The sequence below is a fragment of the Podarcis vaucheri genome (assembly GCF_965113315.1).
Source record: "Podarcis vaucheri genome assembly, chromosome: 4".
NCBI lineage: Eukaryota > Metazoa > Chordata > Lepidosauria > Squamata > Lacertidae > Podarcis > Podarcis vaucheri.
Genome location: NC_138762.1, coordinates 75,103,086 through 75,126,209, shown reverse-complemented (window position 1 = coordinate 75,126,209; position 23,124 = coordinate 75,103,086). Strand labels below are relative to the sequence as shown.

General features: G+C 44.1%; 1 protein-coding gene across 4 annotated transcripts in view; it reads left to right on the top strand.

Moving 5' to 3' along the window:
• Positions 1–23,124, top strand: part of LOC309530855 (cohesin subunit SA-2-like) — a 59,873-nt gene that overhangs the window by 5,728 nt on the left and 31,021 nt on the right. For 2 of the 4 annotated variants that reach the window (XM_082220017.1, XM_082220016.1), the window contains exons 4-15: positions 830–991; positions 2,050–2,134; positions 2,620–2,766; positions 2,853–2,949; positions 4,639–4,715; positions 5,484–5,555; positions 7,239–7,443; positions 8,186–8,337; positions 10,216–10,289; positions 11,992–12,115; positions 13,950–14,048; positions 15,958–16,037. In XM_082220017.1, coding sequence (XP_082076143.1) covers positions 830–991; positions 2,050–2,134; positions 2,620–2,766; positions 2,853–2,949; positions 4,639–4,715; positions 5,484–5,555; positions 7,239–7,443; positions 8,186–8,337; positions 10,216–10,289; positions 11,992–12,115; positions 13,950–14,048; positions 15,958–16,037 — 1,374 coding nt within the window. The remainder of the gene's footprint in view (positions 1–829; positions 992–2,049; positions 2,135–2,619; positions 2,767–2,852; positions 2,950–4,638; positions 4,716–5,483; positions 5,556–7,238; positions 7,444–8,185; positions 8,338–10,215; positions 10,290–11,991; positions 12,116–13,949; positions 14,049–15,957; positions 16,038–23,124) is intronic. The other 2 variants (XM_082220019.1, XM_082220018.1) reach the window with 1 other exon arrangement.

Genomic DNA, 23,124 nt, shown 5'->3' with positions numbered 1-23,124 from the left:
GAAGAGGAGTTTTCCCCTTAACTGGGGACTCTGGAGGAAGCTGTTCTGCTGGGAACAGATAATCTCTAAAGGCTTTCCTGGGGCACTGCATGCTCGTCTGGTACATCACACTGGTTGAGGTGTGGTGAACTACCAACTGAACTACCAACTGTCTTCCAAAATTCATCAACAAGGCAGAGTGAACTAATGCTAGGTTTACACCCATCTTCACCTCTGTTGAGTTCTATAAGGATGTCACAGAGACTAAGGGTGGAAGGTGACAATTTTAAGAAACGAAGGCAGACAGGTTGGGGGCTAGCTGAGGGCAGACTGAGGTTGGTGGGGCAGTGATCCATTCACCCTACTGGAACAGCCTCTCCTGGAAGAAGTGAGGAAAGCTAAGGTAAAAATCATGTGAGTCATTGGCCTGTATTAATGCTAACTTGAGTGAGGAAGGCAGTGTGTGGATTTGCTACTTCTTTCTTTGTCTTAATAGACAGCACAAACCCAAACAAGTAAGCTAGCCTGTGTGTTTGTCCATGCAGAGGTTGGGAAATTTTTATAGAAGTCTAATGCACTTGACAAAAGGATAGGTTTTGTTTTGTTTTAAGAAGGTAGACCAACAAAGTTTCTGTGATTGGGATTATTTAACACCCCCCCCCAAAAAAAAATCTTTAGGGTATAGTGAATTTCAAAGTGGCATCATTGACATGGTTTCAAGTATGCAACAGACTAGATGTTACAAAGGGAATATATAAACAGTTTCCTGTTTATTTATATTATGAATAAAAAGTGGACGTGGTAAAGTGACTGCTTAACCCTGACATCTTTTGCTTTTTGTCTGTTTAAGAAATGCTGGGCAGCATCCAACAGAAATCAACACGTGCAATGGGACTTCCAGTTTAGCTTCTTCTCCAACCGTATGTGTCTCCAAAATCTGTTCTGGACAGTCCCCGAACCTTACGGATCAGATTTTGGGGGAGCGCAAGCAGGAGACTGCAGGGGGAGAAGAGTAAGTTGAAGCTCTGTTGTGCTACATTGGATTTCACACCCGCTCTTGAAGCTGTTTTGTCTCCCATGGGGAAAATGATAAGGGAACATATATCTTTTTCTCCGTGGGGAAAAAAAGTGACTGGTGGGAATTTTTAATGGGCAAAAAGCAGGAGGGGAAAGGAGTTTAGCATCCCCTTTGCTCCTGATTGCAGTTTCCTGCAGTTGCTTTTCATTCATAAGAAGTTGTGACTTCCGTGTAACGTGTAGTTTGGCCCTTTGTTGCCTGTAGTTGCAACAACACAAGACAACTAATTTGTTTGCCCTGTAAATGCCCTGTAAAAAGAACATTAACCCCCCCCCCAAAAAAAAACCTGATAAAATATTAGCTCTTAATATTCAGCATTTCCTTTCAGGGGTTTTGAGTCAGTTTTGAGTAGCAACTTGGTCTTCAAAAGAGTCTTACAGTGCAATCCTATATATATGTATATGTAAATTTGGAGGGATGATAAAGCTGCAATCCTATACAATTATTCCCAAATAATTGTATAGGATTGCAGCTTTATCATCCCTCCAGATAGGTGATTTTTTTTTTTTTAGTGGCTATATTCTGCAACATGTCATTGGTGTAACAGTAGTTAGTTTTCAGTGGGTTTGTACTAGACTGTGTGCACATCATTAAACTTGATTGGTTATTCTGTGATGCTTTCCCCATGTTACCTTATTATTGCCATCTGGAGGGGGCACTCTTGGACTAGAGTGTGACAGAAATAGGACACATACCCCTGGAATATTTATGGTATGAAAAGTTACAGGATTTCAGCAGGAAACTACAGAATGTGCACTGATTGCAAACAAAGCTGTATGTCCACCCCAGAACTTTTACAGGCACAAACAGTATTGAAAGAAGCATCACATATAACCACCTTGATACCGTCAGGAGCATTAATAATCACGAATGCACAAAATAAAGGATGTGTGGTGGGGGACTCTAGGATAACAATTCTTAAAGTCCGCGACTCAATAGAGATTGCTCTCTTTCTTCAAACGATCTTTCTTTTTCTTTTTCTAACGAATCAGAGAAAATGGGATCCATGAGGAAGTTGTCTCTGAATCTACAGTGCAGAACGGCAGCTGCCTGAGAAATGGCAATGTTAAAACTTTTGTAAGTTTCTGTTATGTTCTATAATTTCATCATCCCTGACCACTGGTCCTGTTAGCTAAGGATGATAGGAGTTGTAGTCCCAAAACAGCTGGAGTGCCAAGTTTGGCCACCACTGAATTCTAGCCCAACCCCCTGCAGTGCAGGAGTCTCAGCTAAAGCATCCATGATAGATGGTCGTTCGACCTCTGCTTAAAAACCTCCGAGGAAGGAGAGTCCACAACCTCCCGAGGAAGACTGTTCCATTTGATTTCTGAGTGTGCGGGCATGATTTCAGGCATTTGGACACATGGTTACAATCTTCATTTGGAGAGCACATGCTAAGCACCACAGTCCTAGCTCCTACCATGTAAAGATGTTAGCATGAGTCCCTGCGTCTAGCTTCAGAAATGATAGAGGGGCATTGTGTTTTGAGCGATTTAAAGTAAGGTGAAATTTCTGACTGTGACCCGTGATAGCTCATTCATACAGCCACTTTATTGCTGTAGAGAGGTAAAAGAAAAATCCGAGAACAATGTGAAAACAGAAGAAGACACCCTTCAGATGGTAGACAGCCAAACCAGCCGCAAAATGGAGAAGTGGTTGAAGCGGTTACCTTGTTTGAGGTGGTCATCATGGGCAAAAGCGCTATGCAGGTACATCAGCTTCCAAGGTTATGCGGGAGTTTGATACTGTCTGTTTCTAGTTTTTTAATCTGTTGCCTTTTTGCAATCTGGTTCAGTCTGTGGTAGATGACTGGACTGAAGCCTACAAAAGCGATCGAGATGTGGCACTTCTGGATCTCATCAACTTCTTCATCCAGTGCTCAGGTTGCCGAGGTAATTTTTTATTCCCATGCTTTCTGAGGGCAAAGATTTTCTTTTTGTTTGTGTGTGAAGCTAATTCCTGTTTGGGGATCCACTTAATTCAGAATCTAGCATGCATTTGCTAAGATGTGGCTATTCCGTACAACTCGGGTTCTGAATTTAGAGCTGTGGAAGCAGAAAGGTAGAGTAGAAATGCAGAGGAGAAGAAGTAGAGAAAATAGATAGATGAGCATAACCACTAGTACAAATAGGTAAAGGTAAAGGGACCCCTGACCGTTAGGTCCAGTCGCGACCGACTCTGGGGTTGCGGCGCTCATCTCACTTTATTGGCTGAGGGAGCCAGCATACAGCTTCTGAGTCATGTGGCCAGCATGACTAAGCCGCTTCTAGCGAACCAGAGCACCGCACGGAAACACCGTTTACCTTCCCACCGGAGTGGTACCTATTTATCTACTTGCACTTGATGTGCTTTTGAACTGCTAGGTTGGCAGGAGCAGGGACCGAGCAATGGGAGCTCACCCCGTTGTGGGAATTCGAACCGCCGACCTTCTGATCAGCAAGTCCTAGGCTCTGTGGTTTAACCCACAGCGCCACCCGCGTCCCACTAGTACAAATAGTTGTGTTTAAAAGCTGTCTTAACCAGTGGTTGGAGAACAAGTCACATATTTAAAATGAGGTATGGAAAGTTACAAATATTGGCTGCGTTCACATGAAACGCTGAACTGTTGGTTTTTTTAGCACAGAGGGAGGCTGCACTGTGCTTCCAGATGTTGTAAGAGAGCAGCTTCCACCAACCCCAGCAAGCGGGATCAGGGATCCTGGGAGTTCAAAAATAGATGGCACTGCATTAGCCATTCTTAGTTTTAGCACTGTGTGCATATGGTTATGCCCTGTAGGGTGGTGTGGTGTTGCTTAATTGGCTTCCCGAGGTGGAGGTCACTGCCAGTAACAGAGAGGGAGAGGGGCAATGCGGCAGGGAGGCTGGCACAGTGCAGGCGTAGCGGTGGGAATGTTGGATTGGCTATGCCACTGCGCCAACACCACAGTGACCTCTCTGCTGCCTTTCCTCTCTCCTTGTTGGTTACTGGCAGCAACTTAATGCATCAGAAAGTAACCATGGTTCACAATGATGGCCTGCTACTGCAAGCATGGATTGGAATGAGCCTGGGACTAGAGATGTGAAAGCCGGGTGGGGTGGGGTGGAGAAGACTTGGAACAATTTGAGGCTCCCTCTCCCCATGTCCATTTCCGTCTAGGTTTTTTCCTAGGCCTTCACATTCCCATCTGAGACCCCCCCAAAAATGTTGCATTTGCACTCCCCCCCACTTTCCTCTCCTCCACCTCCTGACTGGCTAGAAATATTATTACAGGTATTTCGCACCATGTGCTTATTTCACATACATGATCACAGCTTTTCCTGGGTGGGGAAAAATACATTGATAAATGAAGGGCAGAGGACGTCCACTCTCAATTTACTTATTTACACACACATCTCATGCACGGAAAGCTGTGATCACAGGTTCCCTGGTGATGGACTTTGGGAAAGGAGGCATGAGGACTTTGGCAAGGTTCTGGAGCCCTTGTGCTTCCTTGTGCTTTTAGAGTCATGTATATTCAGAGACTTTGGTTTAAAAGAGAGTTTGTCTCTATGCTGGCATACTTTGTTCAGTTAAATTTTTATTTCTGTGGTTACTTATGTAGGAATGGTTACGGCAGAAATGTTCCAAAGTTCGCAGAATTGCGATGTGATGCAGAAAATGACAGAGACATTTGATGAGGTGGGTTCTGTTTGTATGAGAACACTTTTAAGCTGCTGATTGTTGATAAGCTTATTCAAAAGTCTTAAATAGTTTATTTTGTAAATAGATAGATACATACGTACACACACTCACTGCTGCATCGTATAACTATCATAGTGGTTTAACAACAACCTTAAACCATAAAAACACTGTTAAATTTTATATAACTTCCCATCAATAGATATAATGCTTCTTAAAAGAAACAATGCAATATCTAAACTTGGAAATATCTAATTAAACACAATTTTATGTTTTGTCCAAGCTGGGAAACTCTGCCAGTTCGGAACATTGCCATATATTAAACCAGCTTCCTAGTTGACAAAATGGTTAACTGCTCATGCTGCAAGAGTACAAACAAAGGGTCTATATGCGTGTGCAGAAGGCAGAGCCACATATTTTGTTTTTCAGGCGAAAATACTTGATTGGCCAAACTGTGTGGAGTGGGAGGTATTATGTGCTACAGTGGGTATCGGCTTGGCACAAGGATAACAGCATCTGATCCCACTGTTACTCTCAAAGGAATGAAAGCTTTGTGCAGTCACCCAGATCCTTAGCTTTATTGGTGTTGCACTGTGCACAAGTAGCCTACCCTTTAGCTGACTTTAGTTATTGCACACAGCTTTGCACACGAGGTCATGGTGAACCTTTTAAAAACTTGGGTTTTACTGTGCTTGTTTATTCCTGTCAGTTAGATTTGTTTAGCAATGCTGTTGCTTCAGTTCTGTTTTGCCTCTCTATATCTTGTAGGCAACTGGATTGCAGTATAAAAAGTTCATGGCCTATCCCTGGATCTTGACGGTTACTTGGCCAGTGGATATGGTAATACTTTGCATTTCTTTTATATTCTGCCTCTCTTCCATTGGGACTTATGATAGGGTACCGGGGGTTCCCAAGGTGTGTCCTATCCAGTCACAGGCCAGATCAAGCTTCAACAAGGCTGTTTTTTTCGCTGCTTTACCTATCCCAAAACTGATTCCAGGGTCTTTCTGTGAGCATAAGCCAGTTTTGCGATGTGTAAAACTCCCAACAGGAGTGCTCTGGTTATTCATTTATTACCCGTTTTGCAAAATTATTAGCAATGTCTCCTGCTTCCTCTTTCCACCGAGTTGCATAGCACCCTTCAGCTCTCTTCCCTTTAACCAAATAGTCTAGAATGACCTTCATGCAAGGAGGCAAAACATGGACAGTCAGTGAGGATTGTTCGAAACTAAGACCTAGGCAGTGCTCCTAGGATCAGACTGCCACCCTCAGCCGTCATAGTGCAGGGAAAAGGGAGATGTGGGAAGTAGTGTTCCAGTGCTGAAGCCTGAAGCTAGTATAGTCCTTCTCTGAGCTGATGATGAGGGCTGGGTCTAAGGCGGCAGCTGCCGCTTGGGCTGGATTTCAGCCGTATTAGTTCTGTGCATGGAAAGTAACTTGTACAGAATTCCATATGCATCAGAAGTGGATGGGGAGAAGCTTTCCTCTTGCTCATAGCACTAGAACTTGAGTTTGTCTAGTGAAGCTGAAAATCGGAAGTAGTTAAACTATGGAATACACTCTTACAAAATGTAGTGACCAGAGGATCCTTCTAGTACAGTGCTGATCTCTTGTACAGTACAGTCCTACCTTGGTTTTCAAACAACTTAGTTCTTGAGCATTTTGGCTCCTGAACGCCGCAAACCCGGAAGTGACTGTTCCGGTTTGCGAACTATTTTTGGAAGCCTAACGACTGATGGGGCTTCCAATTGGCTGCAGGAACTTCCTGCAGTCAGTCAGAAGCTGCACTTTGGTTTCCAAACGTTTTGGAAGTCGAACGGACTTCCGGAATGGATTTCATTCGACTTCCAAGGTACGGCTGTATTATTCTGTGCAGTGAGCTTGGGGGAAGGAACAGAGGCAGGAAGGGTAACCGTGTCAGATCACTAACTCTTCGGTACATTTTTGTTTTCTGGATGCATTTCCCATACACTTGGCCATTGTACTCCATGTTCTGTGAACTTCCAGACTATATATGGAACCACTCTTGAAGATGACTCAGGAACTTCAACTGGTCCAAAATGCAGGAGCCAGATTACTACTCCCTGTGGTCCCGTTTACAGTTCCCATAATATCTGTTTTGAAACAGCTGCACTGTGGATGTCAGTTTGTTCCTAAGTCCCAAATCAAAGTGCTCACATTAGCGTTGGATGTAGGCACCAAAAACATGAAAGATTCCTTCCTTCCTTACAGAACATATTTGGTGTTAAGATCAGCAGAGGGTGCACTCTTGGTCATTCCACTGCCTTCGGAAGTTCTGAGAACTTATGGTGAAGGGTGGGCAATAACTCAAATAATCATGATAAAGAAGTAGGGCAAGTTTTTGTCATAGGGGGTTGTTGGGTTGTTTCTGTTCTGTTTTTGTATTTTGATTATGTATTTTGTGCTTTTATATTGTGATTTTATCCTGTGAACCACCCTGAGACCTGGGGGTATCAGGCGGTATACAGATTTAATTACCAACTTGTTTTACACCTCTTGTAGGATGATAAGGACTACCCGCTCGTGAAGGCAGGGCCCTACTGGAAGAAGTTCAGGACTAATTTTTGCGATTTCACTTCCGTATTGGTGCAGCAGTGTCAGTTCAGCATCCTCTATGACAACTATTTGATGGACACCATCATCTCTCTCCTTTCGGGCCTGGCAGAGTCCATGGTCAGAGCATTCCGGCACACCAGCACATTAGCAGGTAGGCACAACTGGACCTGTCATGATTTTTCAGAAGTAGTACATTTGGTAGCTTGTACTGGCGAAGCTGGTTAAGGTGTAGGGCAGGGCTGTCCAAACCTTTAAGAGGGCCAGATTTGATGAAGTGAAGGGCTGTGAGGACCGACTAAAGGGCCAACCAGGAAATAAACTGCCACTGGGGCCGGATTAAACCCACCGGTGGGCCGGATTAGGCCCCCACAATGGACTTTGGACATGCCTGGTGTAGGGTTTGAGCAGGGATAGGTTGTCAGCAGGTCTATTCCTGTCAGCCTGATTTTCATATGGTGCAGCTTCTCTGATCACAGCACTGCAGCAGTTAAAAAAGCAGACCTTGCCAATTTCCCCACATCTCTCATTTCAGCTGTTCAGGTCACTATTGTGGGAAGTTTCAGAGTATAGTTTGCTTGGTAGTGACTGCAAAACATCAAGATAAACATTAACAAATATATAAAGTAGTCACCGGTCATATTTTAATCACATTAGGAGTTCCTGATCTGTATTGTAAAATAAAACTCTGCCAAAATATTAAGTAAAAAAAGGGACCAAGAACTCATTACTCTTAATAAGAAAATAATTCCAAGAAAAGAAAATAATTCCATAACCAGTACAAATTATACAAATCAGAGCCATGGTTATGATCAGGCAATGAAGCAAAATGACTACTGACCTTTATCAAAGTTTTTTGAAACACATAAAATTTATGGATTTTTCTTTGTTTCCAGCTATGAAGCTTCTAACAGCACTTGTAAACCTCATTGTAAGTATAGATGTCAGCAAGCATAACCTGGAAAGATTATACGAGGTAGAAAAAAGCAGGCCTACAAGCAAAAGGACCAATACTAGACTGGACCAGCTAGAGAAGAAGAAAAAAGAGGTAGGAGAAATTTCCCCTTGGAAAGCGATGACAGTTTGTAAAAATGCCTATTTGTAATTGCTGGTTACTGGATTTCAATTTGAGGTGGTTGGCAGTGAGCGGCTCACGCCAAACGTTTTCCTATTCTCCCAATCTAAGGAGAGGAAATGAATTCTGAATAACTGATTGGCATAGTGTTGTTTGTTTCATCATATTGCAATACGGTGCTAGAATGTGAAGGTTGCATTGAATACTGGCACATGGCCCCCTAAAGACTTTCAAAACTCATGTGCCAGTCATGTGTATTCACTCGGAGCGTGACAATCCCGAAACAAGATGGCCTTTGTGGTGTGGAAAGGCATGGATTACTTGGGTGGAGGATCACAAAGTTGTCCAATAGCCTTTGCTTTAGTGAGTGATCAGACCACTTTACCTGGTAGTGGGTGACTTGGGGAGACCCAAGACCACAGGATTTTTTCCTCAAGTAAAGTTTCTAAACAAAGCTTCCTCTATTTCCAGTAACAATCCTTGTTACCACACTTAAACAGAGCTCTTAGATAGCAGCAGGTTTCCTAATTTTTAAAAAATTGTTACAGTCCTAATTCATGTGTACTTACAACCACACACCTAAAAGTGGCCGGCCTTTAGTTTTATCTGACTCTGTTCCCAAGGCTGGAGTTCAGGTGGGCACATGCTGTTTGATCTCCAGTTTGTTGTGAGGTGGAGTTGGCTTGTGATGTGGTTCTGGAGTTTGATGGCCACTACCCCCTAGACATAGCCACGGCTTGGTTTGTCTTTTTGGCATGCTCTCCTATTCCCTAAAGTAGCATCTCCACCCAGCCCAGTTCATCCCAGACACTGAGGTCCAGCTCTGAGGGCCTTCTGTGAGAAGTGAAGCTACAGGGAACCAAGCAGAGGGCCTTCTTGGTAGTGGCACCTGCCCTGTGGAACGCCCTCCCATCAGATGTCAAGGAAATAAACAACTGACTTTTAGAAGGCATCTGAAGGCAGCCCTGTTTAGGGAACTTTTTAATGTTTTATCACTTTTTTATTATTAATAAAAAGGGGAAATCCAGCCAGATGGGCGGAGTAATAGTAATAATAATAATAATAATAATAATAATAATAATAATAATAATTATTATTATTATTCCTTGCCCCCACCAGGTGCTGACATGGCCCTTTGCTCCTTAAGGGGGAATTTCCCCATAGAGCTGTTCTTAGTTCCAACAGTCTTGTTTGTGGCTGTCTGGACTGTTTTCCTGAAGGTTTTTTTTTTAACTGTGCCATCCAAAGTTCAACAGTTGCATCAGATCAGCTGTGTTGTCAGTGTTTACACACATCTTCCTCCAACCCCAGCATCCATCCTTATCTTGTTCCATTCTTTCCTGCATCTTGGAGAGTGAGATCACCCTGAAACCCTTGGCCTTGTTTTCAGCCATTTTTGAAAGGAAAAAACCAAGTATTCCTGCTCCCCCCCTCACACACAAGGCTATGTCTTTATCTATACTTAGAACATAGAACCAAGCCGATTACCACAGTCATCACAGTTTTGATTAACAGAAAGTGTAAAAAATTGTACAGGCAAGCATTACATTTGATTATGGGATAACATTAGCCCTGTTGTTCCGCTATTCATTTACAAGTGAAGATTAAGATGTGAACCAACAGGTTAAATAAATATTAGTGATGAAGCAGGTATTCTAGTTGAGTTATTGAGGAAAGGAAAAAATATATAACTAGCTTCTGTTGTATCCGTATCCCTTCCAACATTTCATTATATCTCAATATGAAAAAAATGAGGTGGTATTTAATCTGTGCAATTTCAGTAAAATGAGATTAAGCATAGAAATAAGGCCTTGCCTATAGGAAGCGACTGTTCAATTGTTTTCATTTCAGTATGAACAGAAGCACCTGGACATAGAGAACATGATGAATGCTATTTTCAAAGGGACCTTTTTGCAACGCTATCGGTAAGAAACTTTTATGTACCGTATTTTTCGCCCTATAGGACGCACCGTCCCATAAGACGCACCTAGTTTTTTGGGGGGGAAATAAAGGGAAAAAATTATTTCCCCCCCAGCCCGAGCTTCCCCCGACCCCAGCCCCCAAACAGGCAGCTCTCTGCAAGCCGTGGGAGCCCAGCGGTGGTTCCCGCTGCTTGCGGAGAGATCCGCGAAGCCTGGACGCGCTGAGGTCAGCGCGCACAGGCTTCGGGATGCCGGCAACTCTCCCCAAGCAGCGGGAACGTTCCTGCTGCTTGGGGAGAGATCCGCGAAGCCTGGACGCGCTGAGGTCAGCGCGCGCAGGCTTCGGGATGGCGGCAACTCTCCCCAAGCAGCGGGAACGTTCCCGCTGCTTGGGGAGAGATCCGCGAAGCCTGGACGCGCTGAGGTCAGCGCGCGCAGGCTTCGGGATGGCGGCAACTCTCCCCAAGCAGCGGGAACGTTCCCGCTGCTTGGGGAGAGATCCGCGAAGCCTGGACGCGCTGAGGTCAGCGCGCGCAGGCTTCGGGATGCCGGCAACTCTCCCCAAGCAGCGGGAACGTTCCCGCTGCTTGGGGAGAGATCCGCGAAGCCTGGACGCGCTGAGGTCAGCGCGCGCAGGCTTCAGGATGCCGGCAACTCTCCCCAAGCAGCGGGAACGTTCCCGCTGCTTGAGGAGAGGTCCGCGAAGCCTGGACGCGCTGAGGTCAGCGCGCGCAGGCTTCGGGATGCCGGCAACTCTCCCTAAGCAGCGGGAACGTTCCCGCTGCTTGGGGAGAGATCCGCGAAGCCTGGACGTGCTGAGGTCTGCGCGCGCAGGCTTCGGGATGCCGGCAACTCTCCCCAAGCAGCGGGAACGTTCCCGCTGCTTGGGGAGAGGTCCGCGAAGCCTGGACGCGCTGAGGTCAGCGCGCGCAGGCTTCGGGATGCCGGCAACTCTCCCCAAGCAGCGGGAATGTTCCCGCTGCTTGTGGAGAGGTCCGCGAAGCCTGGACGCGCTGAGGTCAGCGCGCGCAGGCTTCGGGATGCCGGCAACTCTCCCCAAGCAGCGGGAGCGTTCCCGCTGCTTGGGGAGAGATCCGCGAAGCCTGGACGTGCTGAGGTCAATGCGCGCAGGCTTCGGGATGCCGGCAACTCTCCCCAAGCAGCGGGAACGTTCCCGCTGCTTGGGGAGAGATCCGCGAAGCCTGGAGAGCGAGAGGGGTTGGTGCGCACCTACCGCTCTCGCTCTCCAGGCTTCAGCGAAAGCCTGCATTCGCCCCATAAGACGCACCCACATTTCCCCTTCATTTTTGGAGGGGGAAAAGTGCGTCTTATAGGGCGAAAAATACGGTACTTGGAAGGAGTCTCTGGTCAGGATATGGGCATCTCAAGGACAGACTGGATGATGGGATTCATTCTCCTTGGGGCTCCGTCACAGAATATGCATATTCTGCAACATCAAGTAATGGTCCTGCATATGTAATTGAAGGTTTCATGTCACTTTGCATGGCCTCAAGCACAGTACTTTTTGATAGAATGTTCACACATTCTACTGCCTGCCCTCACATATTGCTTAAGTGATAGCAAGTAATAGAATTTTTAAAATAACGTTTCAAGAATACTTTTGTTCTGTTGCATTTTTTCCTTAACAAAAATCTGTATTGCAATTAAACAGTGAACAGTGTTCCATTTTTATTTTATTTTAAAGTGATATTATTCCAGAAATCCGGGCCATTTGCATTGAAGAAATTGCCTGTTGGATGACAACTTATCCTGATCGGTTCTTAACGGATAGTTACTTGAAATACATAGGATGGATGCTGTATGATAAAGTGAGTTTTTTTTTTCTGGACAGTTGAGAAAAACATTAACGCAATCTGTTTTTCACAGGTAGAATCCCAAAAAGTTGAAAAAGTGATTTCTTTTTAATTGATATTTGAAATAACAAAGAAAGAAAGGGGGTTTAAAAAAGAATGAGAGGGGAAGAGTGAGAGGAAAGAAGAAAGAAACCCATCAGCCTACAATAAAAATATAATAAGCATTTATGCATCCACCTTAATCTAAACATACAAAGTGGTACATGTCATCCAGATAGGTGTCTACATGAAACTGAGGTTTATAAGAAGTAGGTTAAAATATAGCAAGGGGAGTAATGTCCCAGAGCACTGCATAATAAATGGGTGAGTGTTCATCTTTCGAACATTTTTATTTATTGAATTTGTATCCCTCTGTTCCTCCCAAAAGAGGAACACATCTGAAGTTTTTAAAAGGAAGCATTCTAAAACTGTTAAAACCATGCTAAAAAACAGGGTTTTTTACTTTGAAAAAGCAGAGGCCTCTTGGTGACCATAAAGGAACACAAAATCTACTTTTGTTGCCATGCCACTAATTTAATTTAATTTTGAAATACACAGACACCTATGGCTTTATAGATTCCTTGCATGACAACTCTTCTTGTTGAAAAGACATTCTTCTTTTATTTTGCTTTTAAAGTACAGCACTTTGTTGCAACAATTGAACACAACACCGTATGTGCCTTGAGTGAGGCAGGAGTAAGCCCCGTTGAATTCAGTGGCAATTGATTCCAGGAAAGTGCATATAGGATACAGGTTGGGGTTTGTTTGTTTTTTGCCCCTTTTAGGGAAAACCCCTAAAGAGTTCCCCTCTACTTCCCTGAGGTTCCCCAGAGTGTGCTAATCACTCGCTGCTATTTCTTAGCAATCCTATTTTGATTACATAGCCACCTGATGTCACGGGACTGGCAAGGAACGCCTTTGAGTCGGGCGGGGGCAGTGGGGGGAGGGAGGAGATGTGTCAGAGCCGGAACAGTCAGGAGGAGACAGAGAGGAAGTGACGGAAGGGGAAGAGGGAGAGAGCCAGGAGGCGGGAAGGCTCTCAGATGCTGAAGGAGAGCCCCAGCACCGCACAGGGAGCTCAGGAACAGACGTAGAGATTATGCCTGTGCCTTCTGCACAGGAAAGGAGAGAGTTAAAGCGCAAGAGACATCCCATGAAGCTTCCCCGCCTTTTCTGTTGGAGGAGAAGCTGGAGAAGACCACTCCCCGAATCTGAACCGGACGATTCGGATGCACGATTGTACTGTGCTGCTTCTACATATGTAAAATAAAGAACTGCAAATATCTCTCCGAGTGAGCAGAGGGTGCTTTTGCGAAGAGCATACACAAGCCATCACATCTGAGCACCCGAGTTTGCTACTCATATGCACAAGTGGGACCTGCAACAAAATATTGCAGCGTCGAGTGCTCTTGTTCAGGGTTCGAACCAGCTAGCCAACCATCTCCCAGTCCCCATTCCTCTTTCTGCTCTGGTTTTCCATTCCTTCCTTTCCTTTCATAGTAGGCATATCCTGTTGGGCGGCCACTGAGTATGATCAGCCCTCATCAGACTATTTGGGGAGGTTTGTTTCCCTCTTGTTCCCACCCACCCTGCTGCAGATTTTTGTAGTTCTGTAATTGACAGGGTTGCCTCAAGCCTGCTGATACCTCAGTTTTGTGCATGAATGGTGCTCTGTTGACTGCACAAAGGTCATAGTTTGGGGAAAACGTTCGCCGAGTGCCAATTGAATGTTTTTTTGTCCTTTGAATAACACCAGTAGCTGCATAGTCTCATCAGTGAACTTCATCTTCTATTTCATCTTGTATTCCAGCAACCTGACGTCCGACTGAAGTGCCTTCAGGGGCTGCAGGGAATATTTGGCCAAAAAGCGCTGGGTTGTAAAATGGATCTCTTCACTTGCAGGTTCAAGGTGAGCTTGAACAATAAGTGTCTCCCAGATTGAATATTCTGGTTGGTTTGCCTTGGAGGGCTGACCATTTTCAGAATTAAACCCTGAATCCTGTATCACTTTAGGCCTATCAATGGTGTACAAGGTGTAAACTACATGTAACTTTAAATGGGAAGTGTTTTATAGCTGATATACAAGGGTATATTGTATATAGGCAACTTTAAATGACAGGGGTTTCCCTTCTTCCCGTGACCCAATGCTGGGAGTTTTAGTTTGGACAGGGTGCTAGGGCTCCTCGCAAGAATTCAGTTCCCAGGCTTCTCTGGGAAAAGGAGGTGAGTTAAACTAGCTTTAGTCTATGCTTTAGACATAACCAATCTGTGAAGTTGGAAGATGCAAGCCTTCCTTTTTACATGTATGCTCCGTGGGATAGGCATGCTGTGGTTTTGCCATTATTGCTGGAAAACTGTTCCTAATTGCACAAGTTACAATGACTGCCTGACCTCCAGTCTACATCCATTTAACACTAATGGGGATTCCTTGACTCTCAGGCAAGAGGCCTTAAAGGATAGTGCCCTGATCATGTTGCCACATTGAAAGAGGACAGATCGGAGCAGATCGGACTTGGTTTAGTATTCCTCTTTGGACAGAAAGCAGACTTGGAAAAGCAGGTTCTTATTTAGAGAGAGGTTCATATGAACACAACCCATTTGGAGCCTTGTCTTTCGTTTTCATCAACTTTGTTTGAATTGCTGTGCAGAGACGTGAAACACTGTGTGCATTGCTAGCATATGTTAGTGTTCGCAGGACGTTTTGGTACTTTGCAGTCAAGAACGCCAGGACTGAATCAGTGGGGAATCCAAGATTGAATCAGTGGGGATTTTGAATCATAGTCTTGAATCATAGTCTACAAAAGGGAGGACACTCCTTTTTCTTGTAATAGATGGGGGATTTTTTTTTAAAAAAACTCCTAATTAAAGTACAGACAACCCATTCCCATTTATAAAGCTTGTCTTCAATGACCACATGAGACCAATTACTGTAGAAAAAAAGGTAGAACATTTTGGACCCTTTCTGTATGTATATACTAATAGACAAGTATTGGAATGTTTCTAATATATTTTTGTGCCATCCTCCAGTCTTGTTTGTTGTGACATGGATCACTTAGCAACAAAACAGAAGGGAAATTAATAAGGCCGGAGTTCCCATTTTGGAATGTGAAAATTAAACTTCTAATGATGTAGTCTATTGAACTATTATCAGAAAAGACTAAAAGTGCTTTTTCTTTTTTAAAGTGATCCCAATTAAGTGAAGCTGTGTTTTTGTACTTTTGACTATCTCTGCAGTAGTGAGACTCATCTATGTATTTGGGATTTACAGTCATACCCCGGGTTACAGATGCTTCAGGTTGCGCATTTTCGGGTTGCGCACTGTGTTACTTCTGGGTTTCGGCTCTCGCAGCACTGCGGGTTGCGAACGCTGCGGGTTGCGAACGTGTCTCCCACACGGATCATGTTTGCAACCCGAGTGTCCACTGTACCAACTTGAGAAATCAGTGACACCTTTAAACTGAAGAATGCTGATCTTGAAGCCTGCAGGGGGTGCTACAAACCATCCATTGCAAGTCAGAGCAATCACCACCCAAACTAAAAAAAAATGTGGAACAGTTCTGGGCCATGACTTCTATGTCACAAACACAATACTTATTTGCTTTTCAAATATGGGCCACTAAGGAGTTATTCTTCTCTCCCTGCATGCATTTCATTGTGGCCATCTCAACTTGCAGATTTTACTCTAGCTTAATCAAACTGAAAAAACCAGCGTAATCTCAAAAGCATGCAGTCTGTCGAAAAGTATAACTTCTTCAGCAAAGACCTCCAGAACAGAATCTTTACATTTTTCTTAATGTTTTTTTTTTTGCATCCATTAGGATCGACTTGTGTCCATGACTCTGGACAGGGACCATGAAGTAGCAGTTCAAGCCATGAAACTCTTGATGCTTATGTCACAGTAAATAACTTTTTCATTCAAATCTAAAGTCTACTTGGGTGCAAGACGCAAACTATAACTAGTTAAGACTTGGGGCTGCACATTTGCTTACTGTGCTCACCAACCCTCCCCTCCCCCTCTCCCTAGTCTCCCCAGTTCCCCCCACAGTAACCCATTAGAGATTAGACATTCCCCTTTCCACCCCATGCTGCTCCGGATCCCAAGACTGGCTAGCTGCCATTTCTGGGTGGCTTCCCCCTGCACTGCTGCTTCTGCCACTCTTCACGTTGATTGGTGGTGGTGGCGGCGGCAACAGTTGATCCCAAGGGAGGAGAGCTGCTGTTTCTGGTCAACTTTCTTGTCCCTGTGCTGCTGCTGCTGCACTTCATCCTATTCACAGATGCTGAGGCTGGCTGTTGCTTCTGGGCAGCTTCCTCTTCCCCTCTGTGCCCAGGCTGACTCTTAATGATAACCCACGTCAGTGCTGGTAGCAGCAGCAGAGGCCCAGGCCAACCGGTGAGGAGGAAAGCAGGCAGTGGCTGGAAGATCTGAGGCCCTGAGGCTGGCAGGTGGAGGAGCTAGGGGGCTGTCACAGCCTGTTCAGACTTGTCCCTCCGTGGTGATTGGGTGTGCATGAAGGAGCCTGGGCTGTCCGTCCACTGACTCTCTTCACACTGTAGTTCACAGCGCCACCTTTTTGCGGTTGTGCAAACTACAGCGTGACGATGGCTGAGTGCAAATAATAAAGAGAGAAATCCCTCATATTGTGCCACATCTACAACTGTGCATAGATGAATGTGAGTGCCAAATTTCTCAGATTTATTATGAATCTGAACACAGCATATTGCAAAGATTAGCACATTCTATAGCATTATGGATTGTTTTTATATTTATGTAAATAATGTGACTTCACTTTTGGATTTATCTAACATAAACCTATCAGGAGCATTTCTTCTTCTTTTGAGTATGGCAATTCTTATGCCAGTCTTCCCAAACAGGGCTAGCTAATGACTTTCCTTCTGGATAATTTTTTGACTGCAGTTCCCATCATCCCTGACGGAATGCTGGCTGGGCTGATGGGAGCTGGAATCAAACAACTTAGAGAGGGAATTAAGTTGGATACCTCTGCTCTAAAATGACACCCGCAAGCAGTGAGATGGCGGCTCACCCCTATCCACACATGATTGTGCGGATACAGTCATACCTTGGATCTCAAACACCTTGGCTCCCGAACAAATTGGCTCCTGAACGATCGAAAGCCGGAAGTGAGTGTTCCAGTTTTGGAACCATTTTCGGAAGCCGAACGTCTGGTGCAGCTTCCAATTGGCTGCAGGAGCTTCCTGCAGCCAATCAGAAGCCGCGGTTTGGGTTTGGAAGTCAAATGGACTTACGGAACGAATTCTGTTTGACTTCCAAGGTACGACTCTATATTCATCCAGGCAGTTTTCTGTGATGTTTCAGACAAGGTTACCAGTTTGTGAAAAAAGGAGTAGGGGCTCAAATACACACTTTGCCACTTTCGGTGGGTGACCTCTTTGGGATATGGTTAGTTCACCGCAAGTAATGGTGGAATATCGTCAAATTGTTTCACTAATAAATTATGCCTTGCAGTTTGTAAGATCTAAGCCTTAGTTTGTCTGGCACTGCTGGGGTTATTTCATTTGTGTATATATTACAGCAGTGAATAGATGCTAACCGGTTTGGTTACCTATTCAGTGTTCACATTGGTTTTGTGCTACAATTTCCCTTTTTCAATTCTGGGGGAGCCATTGTTCAAGCAACTCCCACGGCAGACAGATGATCCCTGTGGACATCGCCATAGTGTCATCTCTGTGTGGTGTTTGCTTTTTCCTGGTGCATTGATAGTAGAACAAAGTACAGTGCAGTTGTCTCTGTGCTCATTCTGTTCCTGTGCTAAGAGGGGTCATGTGCCTTTGTTATTATACAATGATGATTTTTAAACCATTTAAATGTTACTCTTGTTCTACAGCTGAACTGACAAGCATTGCACTGGCACTGCAGCTGTTCAGCATTTCTGACTTTGCTGTTGTCGCTGCACAGTGCAAACTATAGTCCAAGTGTTTAAAGAACAACACATGTTATTAGGAAAGCAGAACTCAATTATTGGACTGCCTATTCATACGTCAGGCCTATTCAGTTCAAGGAGACTTACTCCCAGGTAAGCATGCATAGGATTGCAGCCTGAAACCTAAACCTGCAACACCAAAGAGTTTTTGTCTGAAGAAAAGAATTCAAGCGCATCCTAACACATATTTCTGTATCTGTGAAATGTGAATGTAGTTCTCCTTTTCCTATTTAAAATCCTAGTAGAGTCGAGAGACTGCCTTGTTGTTGCCTTTGTTTCTTCTTCCATCTGTTGCTGAGCTGGTTCTCCAAAGTCACATAGAGCCCTGTGGATTTGGTCTAATTACTGAGAAGGTGTGTTCAGGGAAGACAGAGATGACGCTAAATAGTATGTGGAAAGGTTTCAAAAGCATATTTCTCTTTTTGGCAAGCTCAGCGTTAACCATCTTAAATCCATCTTGCATCAAATGAAATTCTTTGCAGCAAGTCTAGCAATTTGCAGCAAACTTTTTTTTTAAAGCCTTCTACTTCCATTACAGTGGTACCTTGGAAGCTGAACGGAATCCGTTCTGGAAGTCCATTCGACTTCCAAAATGTTCAGAAACCAAGGCGTGGCTTCCGATTGGCTGCAGGAAGCTCCTGCAGCCAATTGGAAGCCACAGAAACCGTGCCGGACATTTGGGTTCCAAAAGAACGTTCGCAAACTGGGACACTCACTTCTGGGTTTGCACCGTTCAGGATCCAAAACGTTCGACTCGCAAGTCGTTTGCTAACCATGGCTACGACTGTATAGAATTCTGAACTGAACAAATGCTTTTCATGCCTTTGCACCAGAAGAGAGGCTCTAATTCCAGGTGACACGATTTATTATAATCCCGGGTGTTCATGACATTCCCATTGTGCAGCAAGGATTTGAGTACAAATGCTCAGCTGTCTTGGCATTGTAGACTAGTTAAACCCGGGGCGACTTAGTCATAGGAATGCTCTGGGTCATTTTGCTAATTCATAGGTTTACTTTTCAACAGATTTGTCCTCCTGGTTGTCTTTGCTTCAGATCTGACACCTCTAGACAGGATCCAGAAGGACCCCCCCCCCAAAGTTCTTCAGCACTGCTCGTGTTTATCAACCACTTTACACTGCTTCAGCTATGTGTATGTGTGTGTTGAGAGAGAGTGTGTTAAAAATCATCCATGAGTTTTATCACCCTGCATTTAGGTCAGATTTTCAGAGGCAACAGCTGGCATGAAACAGGGATATAACAGTCCTTCATGAAGATGAGGGATGAGATATTACCTTCTTAGCATGCAGAGTACGCTAGAATAATTTCGTTGTACTTTATTAACTTAGGAGCACTGGAAATACTGGGCTAAAGTTCAGCGAGTTCGGAAAACAACATTGAAAACAAGCCCCACTTTAGTGATTAGGCAATTGGAAGAGATGACTGAAGGGGAAATACTAGAAGGGAATATTGGTGTGTGAGCATAGATCTACAAATAGCGAAAGGGTTTAACACTAGAGGAGGAAGGAATTTTGGCTGGTAAAAAGCAGGGAGATCTAGCCGGCAGGAAATATAGGGAAGGAGTGTGGAAAATCTGCCTTGTCAGTATTGTCCAGAAATACATCACACTTTTAAAACATTCTTTAGTGTTGTCCTGACAAGGCAGTCTTTGAAGTAGGAAAATGACTGTACTGTGGAGCTAATCGTGGTAGGTTTTTATAAAAGTCACATGATACCTTGAACTGCAGGTACTGAGCCTATATTTTTGCTTTCCATCCCACGACTGGAACTCCTTTAAATTCTAAGAAAATTACAGTATAATTTAGATTATTCCTTTCTTCTATGTGTTGTTTAAAGCCCAACATTGTCACTGGCGCCTCAGATGGCATCGGTGGCGAGGAGATTCTTTTTCCAGCTCCAGCAGGTTTGCCAGCTCTGACCCCTTTTTGACAGAGATGACTTGGCCCACTGGACAGAGAAAAATAAAACCACTATTTTTCAGTTGCAGTTCCACTTTACAAGAAAGTGTCTCTGTTGACAGCTTGGAAATGAACTATGCCTATTTAAAAATCAGCGTACTTGCTTGTGGTTATATGTGATGGGAGAAAGTCTGTGAGAGTCCAAATACTCCCTCAGTTCAACGATGAAAAAATTAATCACATACCCAACCTCAGTTGGTGCAAAGCCTTCTCTGATCTTACAGTACTTAGAATATGGCATCATCCTGCCACTTAAGCCACACTTTTCTTCCAAGATCTGTCTTTTGCACCCTTCCCTTCACTCGTCTCCTGTTCTTCTTGTCTCTCACCAGCTTTCTTTGTTCTTTCGGATTTATACTTTCAATTGAGGTACTTTAACATTGTCATCATGGGTGAAGCACTGTGGATGTTCCCTTCACTATTATTTTTTTAACCAGATACAAGCCGAAGACCATTCTAGGCTTTCGGAACTCCTATGCTGCCATCTTGCCAAGGTCACCTCCATAAAAATAAATGAGATCCTTTTGAGATTTCTGTTGGTAAGGGTGGAAATGCCCAGAGGAAACTAAGCTTCCGTTGCTTCCCTAGAGAGCCCCACCTTCAGTTCTCTGCTACGTGTTCTGTTTGTGCTCAGTCACAGTGAAATATGGAGGAAAATGATATAACGCGGATTTGGTATGCGAAGGCAAGACTTATTTTTAGACGGCTGAATACCGGCAGGCCCTTCTGGCTTAACCTTTATCTGGCACTTGGCATTCCGTATATTTGCAGCAGAAGCATTGCTCTCAATGAAGTATTCCTTGAATGTGTAATTTCTGGTTCATGGCCTACAAAACAGAGCCACTCTTTCTGAGGTAAAATAAGACACCACTGGGTATCGACCTTTACAAGGAGCAGACTCCATTAACTGGTATTTATTTATTTATTTATTTATTTATTTTGAAAAACAAAACCCACTATTTACTTTGTAGTTATGTTGGTATCTCCAGTAAACAACGGTCAAATTAGTTGAGGAGGAGGAGAGAGAACTGATTCTTCCCCTCTGCCTTTTAAAAATTAAGAATATTAGTCCCTATTGGCAAACCATTAATGCAGAAGTTACACCCCACCTGCAGTGTCTATCTGCTCCGAAGCCAGCAAGGATTCTCATCTCATTTGTTGTAAATAGCTTTGATATTTTTTAATCAAATAGTAGTCTATTAATATTTTAACAAATAAGTGATACATTTAGGGAAAATCAATTCACAACACATAAAAAGAGCTTGTTTAAAATTTTTTAGGTAAAGGTACCCCTGCCCGAACGGGCCAGTCTCGACAGACTCTGGGGTTTGTGCGCCCATCTCACTCTATTGGCCGGGGGCCAGCGCTGTCCGGAGACACTTCCGGGTCACGTGGCCAGCGTGACAAAGCTGCATCTGGCAAGCCAGCGCAGCACACGGAACGCCGTTTACCTTCCCGCTGGTAAGCGGTACCTATTTATCTACTTGCACCCGAGGGTGCTTTCGAACTGCTAGGTTGGCAGGCGCTGGGACCGAGCAGCGGGAGCGCACCCCGCCGCGGGGATTCGAACCGCCGACCTTTCGATCGGCAAGCCCTAGGCGCTGAGGCTTTTACCCACAGCGCCACCCGCGTCCCCCTAAAATTTTTTAGAACATCACTATTTTTAGAATGCACTAAGCTAAATGTTTTGGGGGGGGTGTTGTTTGTTTTTTAAAGGTTGACTTCATGGGTGCTTCTGTAATGTTACATAGCAAAGCATAGGTTTTCTTTCCTAGTAAATACCTTGGCATACTTTCCAACAATTTTGCATGCAGCTTCGTATATCTGATTCTTGTCCAGTGCAGAACTACACATACATAGGGAAATGAAATTTCAGAGGCATTGTCTTTTTTTTTTTTTAGGTTTCTGAAAAGCTTGGTTTTTTTATTTATTTTGTGATGCCTGGTATGCATTTTCATGGTGAAGCTGCATCTACTGTGCTTGAAATCATTTGTGTAAGAAACTTTTGTTTTTTAAAAAGCACAAGAAACAAAAATAAAATAACAAGCAGCTCTCTGAAAATGATGGACAGTAGGATAAAGATCAGCTTGCAGTTTTTCTGAGTCTGCCTTGACTCCTCAGATCCCTTTGTGCTTCCAACCATCTGCTTTTGCCTTGTTTACAGTGAGAGCAGACACTTAGCCAAAGTGTGGTTTTCTAGAGCTTTTGCTTTGTAACTCTGTCCCACTCATAGAAACTTGAGGTCCAGTCAACTAGTTGCTAGTGGGATGCTTGTTCTGCCAGCTAATTAGCTGCTAGGGGACAGGACAAGATAGGGGCAAGGTTTGCGCTGCCTTAACATGCAAGGGGTACAACATTGTTCACAGGGCGGCAGAGGCATTGTCTGAAAAACTTCCTTTGTGTTGGGACTCGTATGAACTCTTCAAGTTAGCTATTTTACATAGGGTTGTGAGGTTTCAGAAGTGGGTGTTAAAAACTCCTTAAAAAACCAATGCAATGAAATCTCTCACTGGAACTGCATTGTTGACCTGAAGGTTTGAGGGGGGAAACCAAGTATCCCTCCTTGTTTTAGAGATAGCCTTAAGTGGTATGAATGTGGTGGATTTGTTTTCTCTGTGAGCTAGCTAGTAAGTCTTCAAGCATGTGAAGCTGTCTTATCCAGAGCTAGGCCATTGACCCATCTCCCTGTTGTATATTCTGACTAGCAGTTACTTCTCATGGTTCAAGAGCAGCATAGGTTTCTCCAACCCTGCCTTCAGAGGTGATTTAATAGCCCATGACAGGGGTTAAACCTGGAACCTTTTATATGAAAAATAGTAGTTTTAATTGATTTTTGTAGCACGTATTATGCTTTGCTGTTGCATTTTATTTTGCTGCAAATCCCCCTGTGACTGTTGTGGCGAAGGGTAGTATGAAAGTACAGAAGCACATAAATAATAAAGGCTAAACTATGACCCCTTTCCAACCACTCTCTTATCTTCAAAATGGTTGGAAATAAATTTTATTATTTCTTGAAGTGCTTAGCCATGTTCTGGTATTTGCCTGA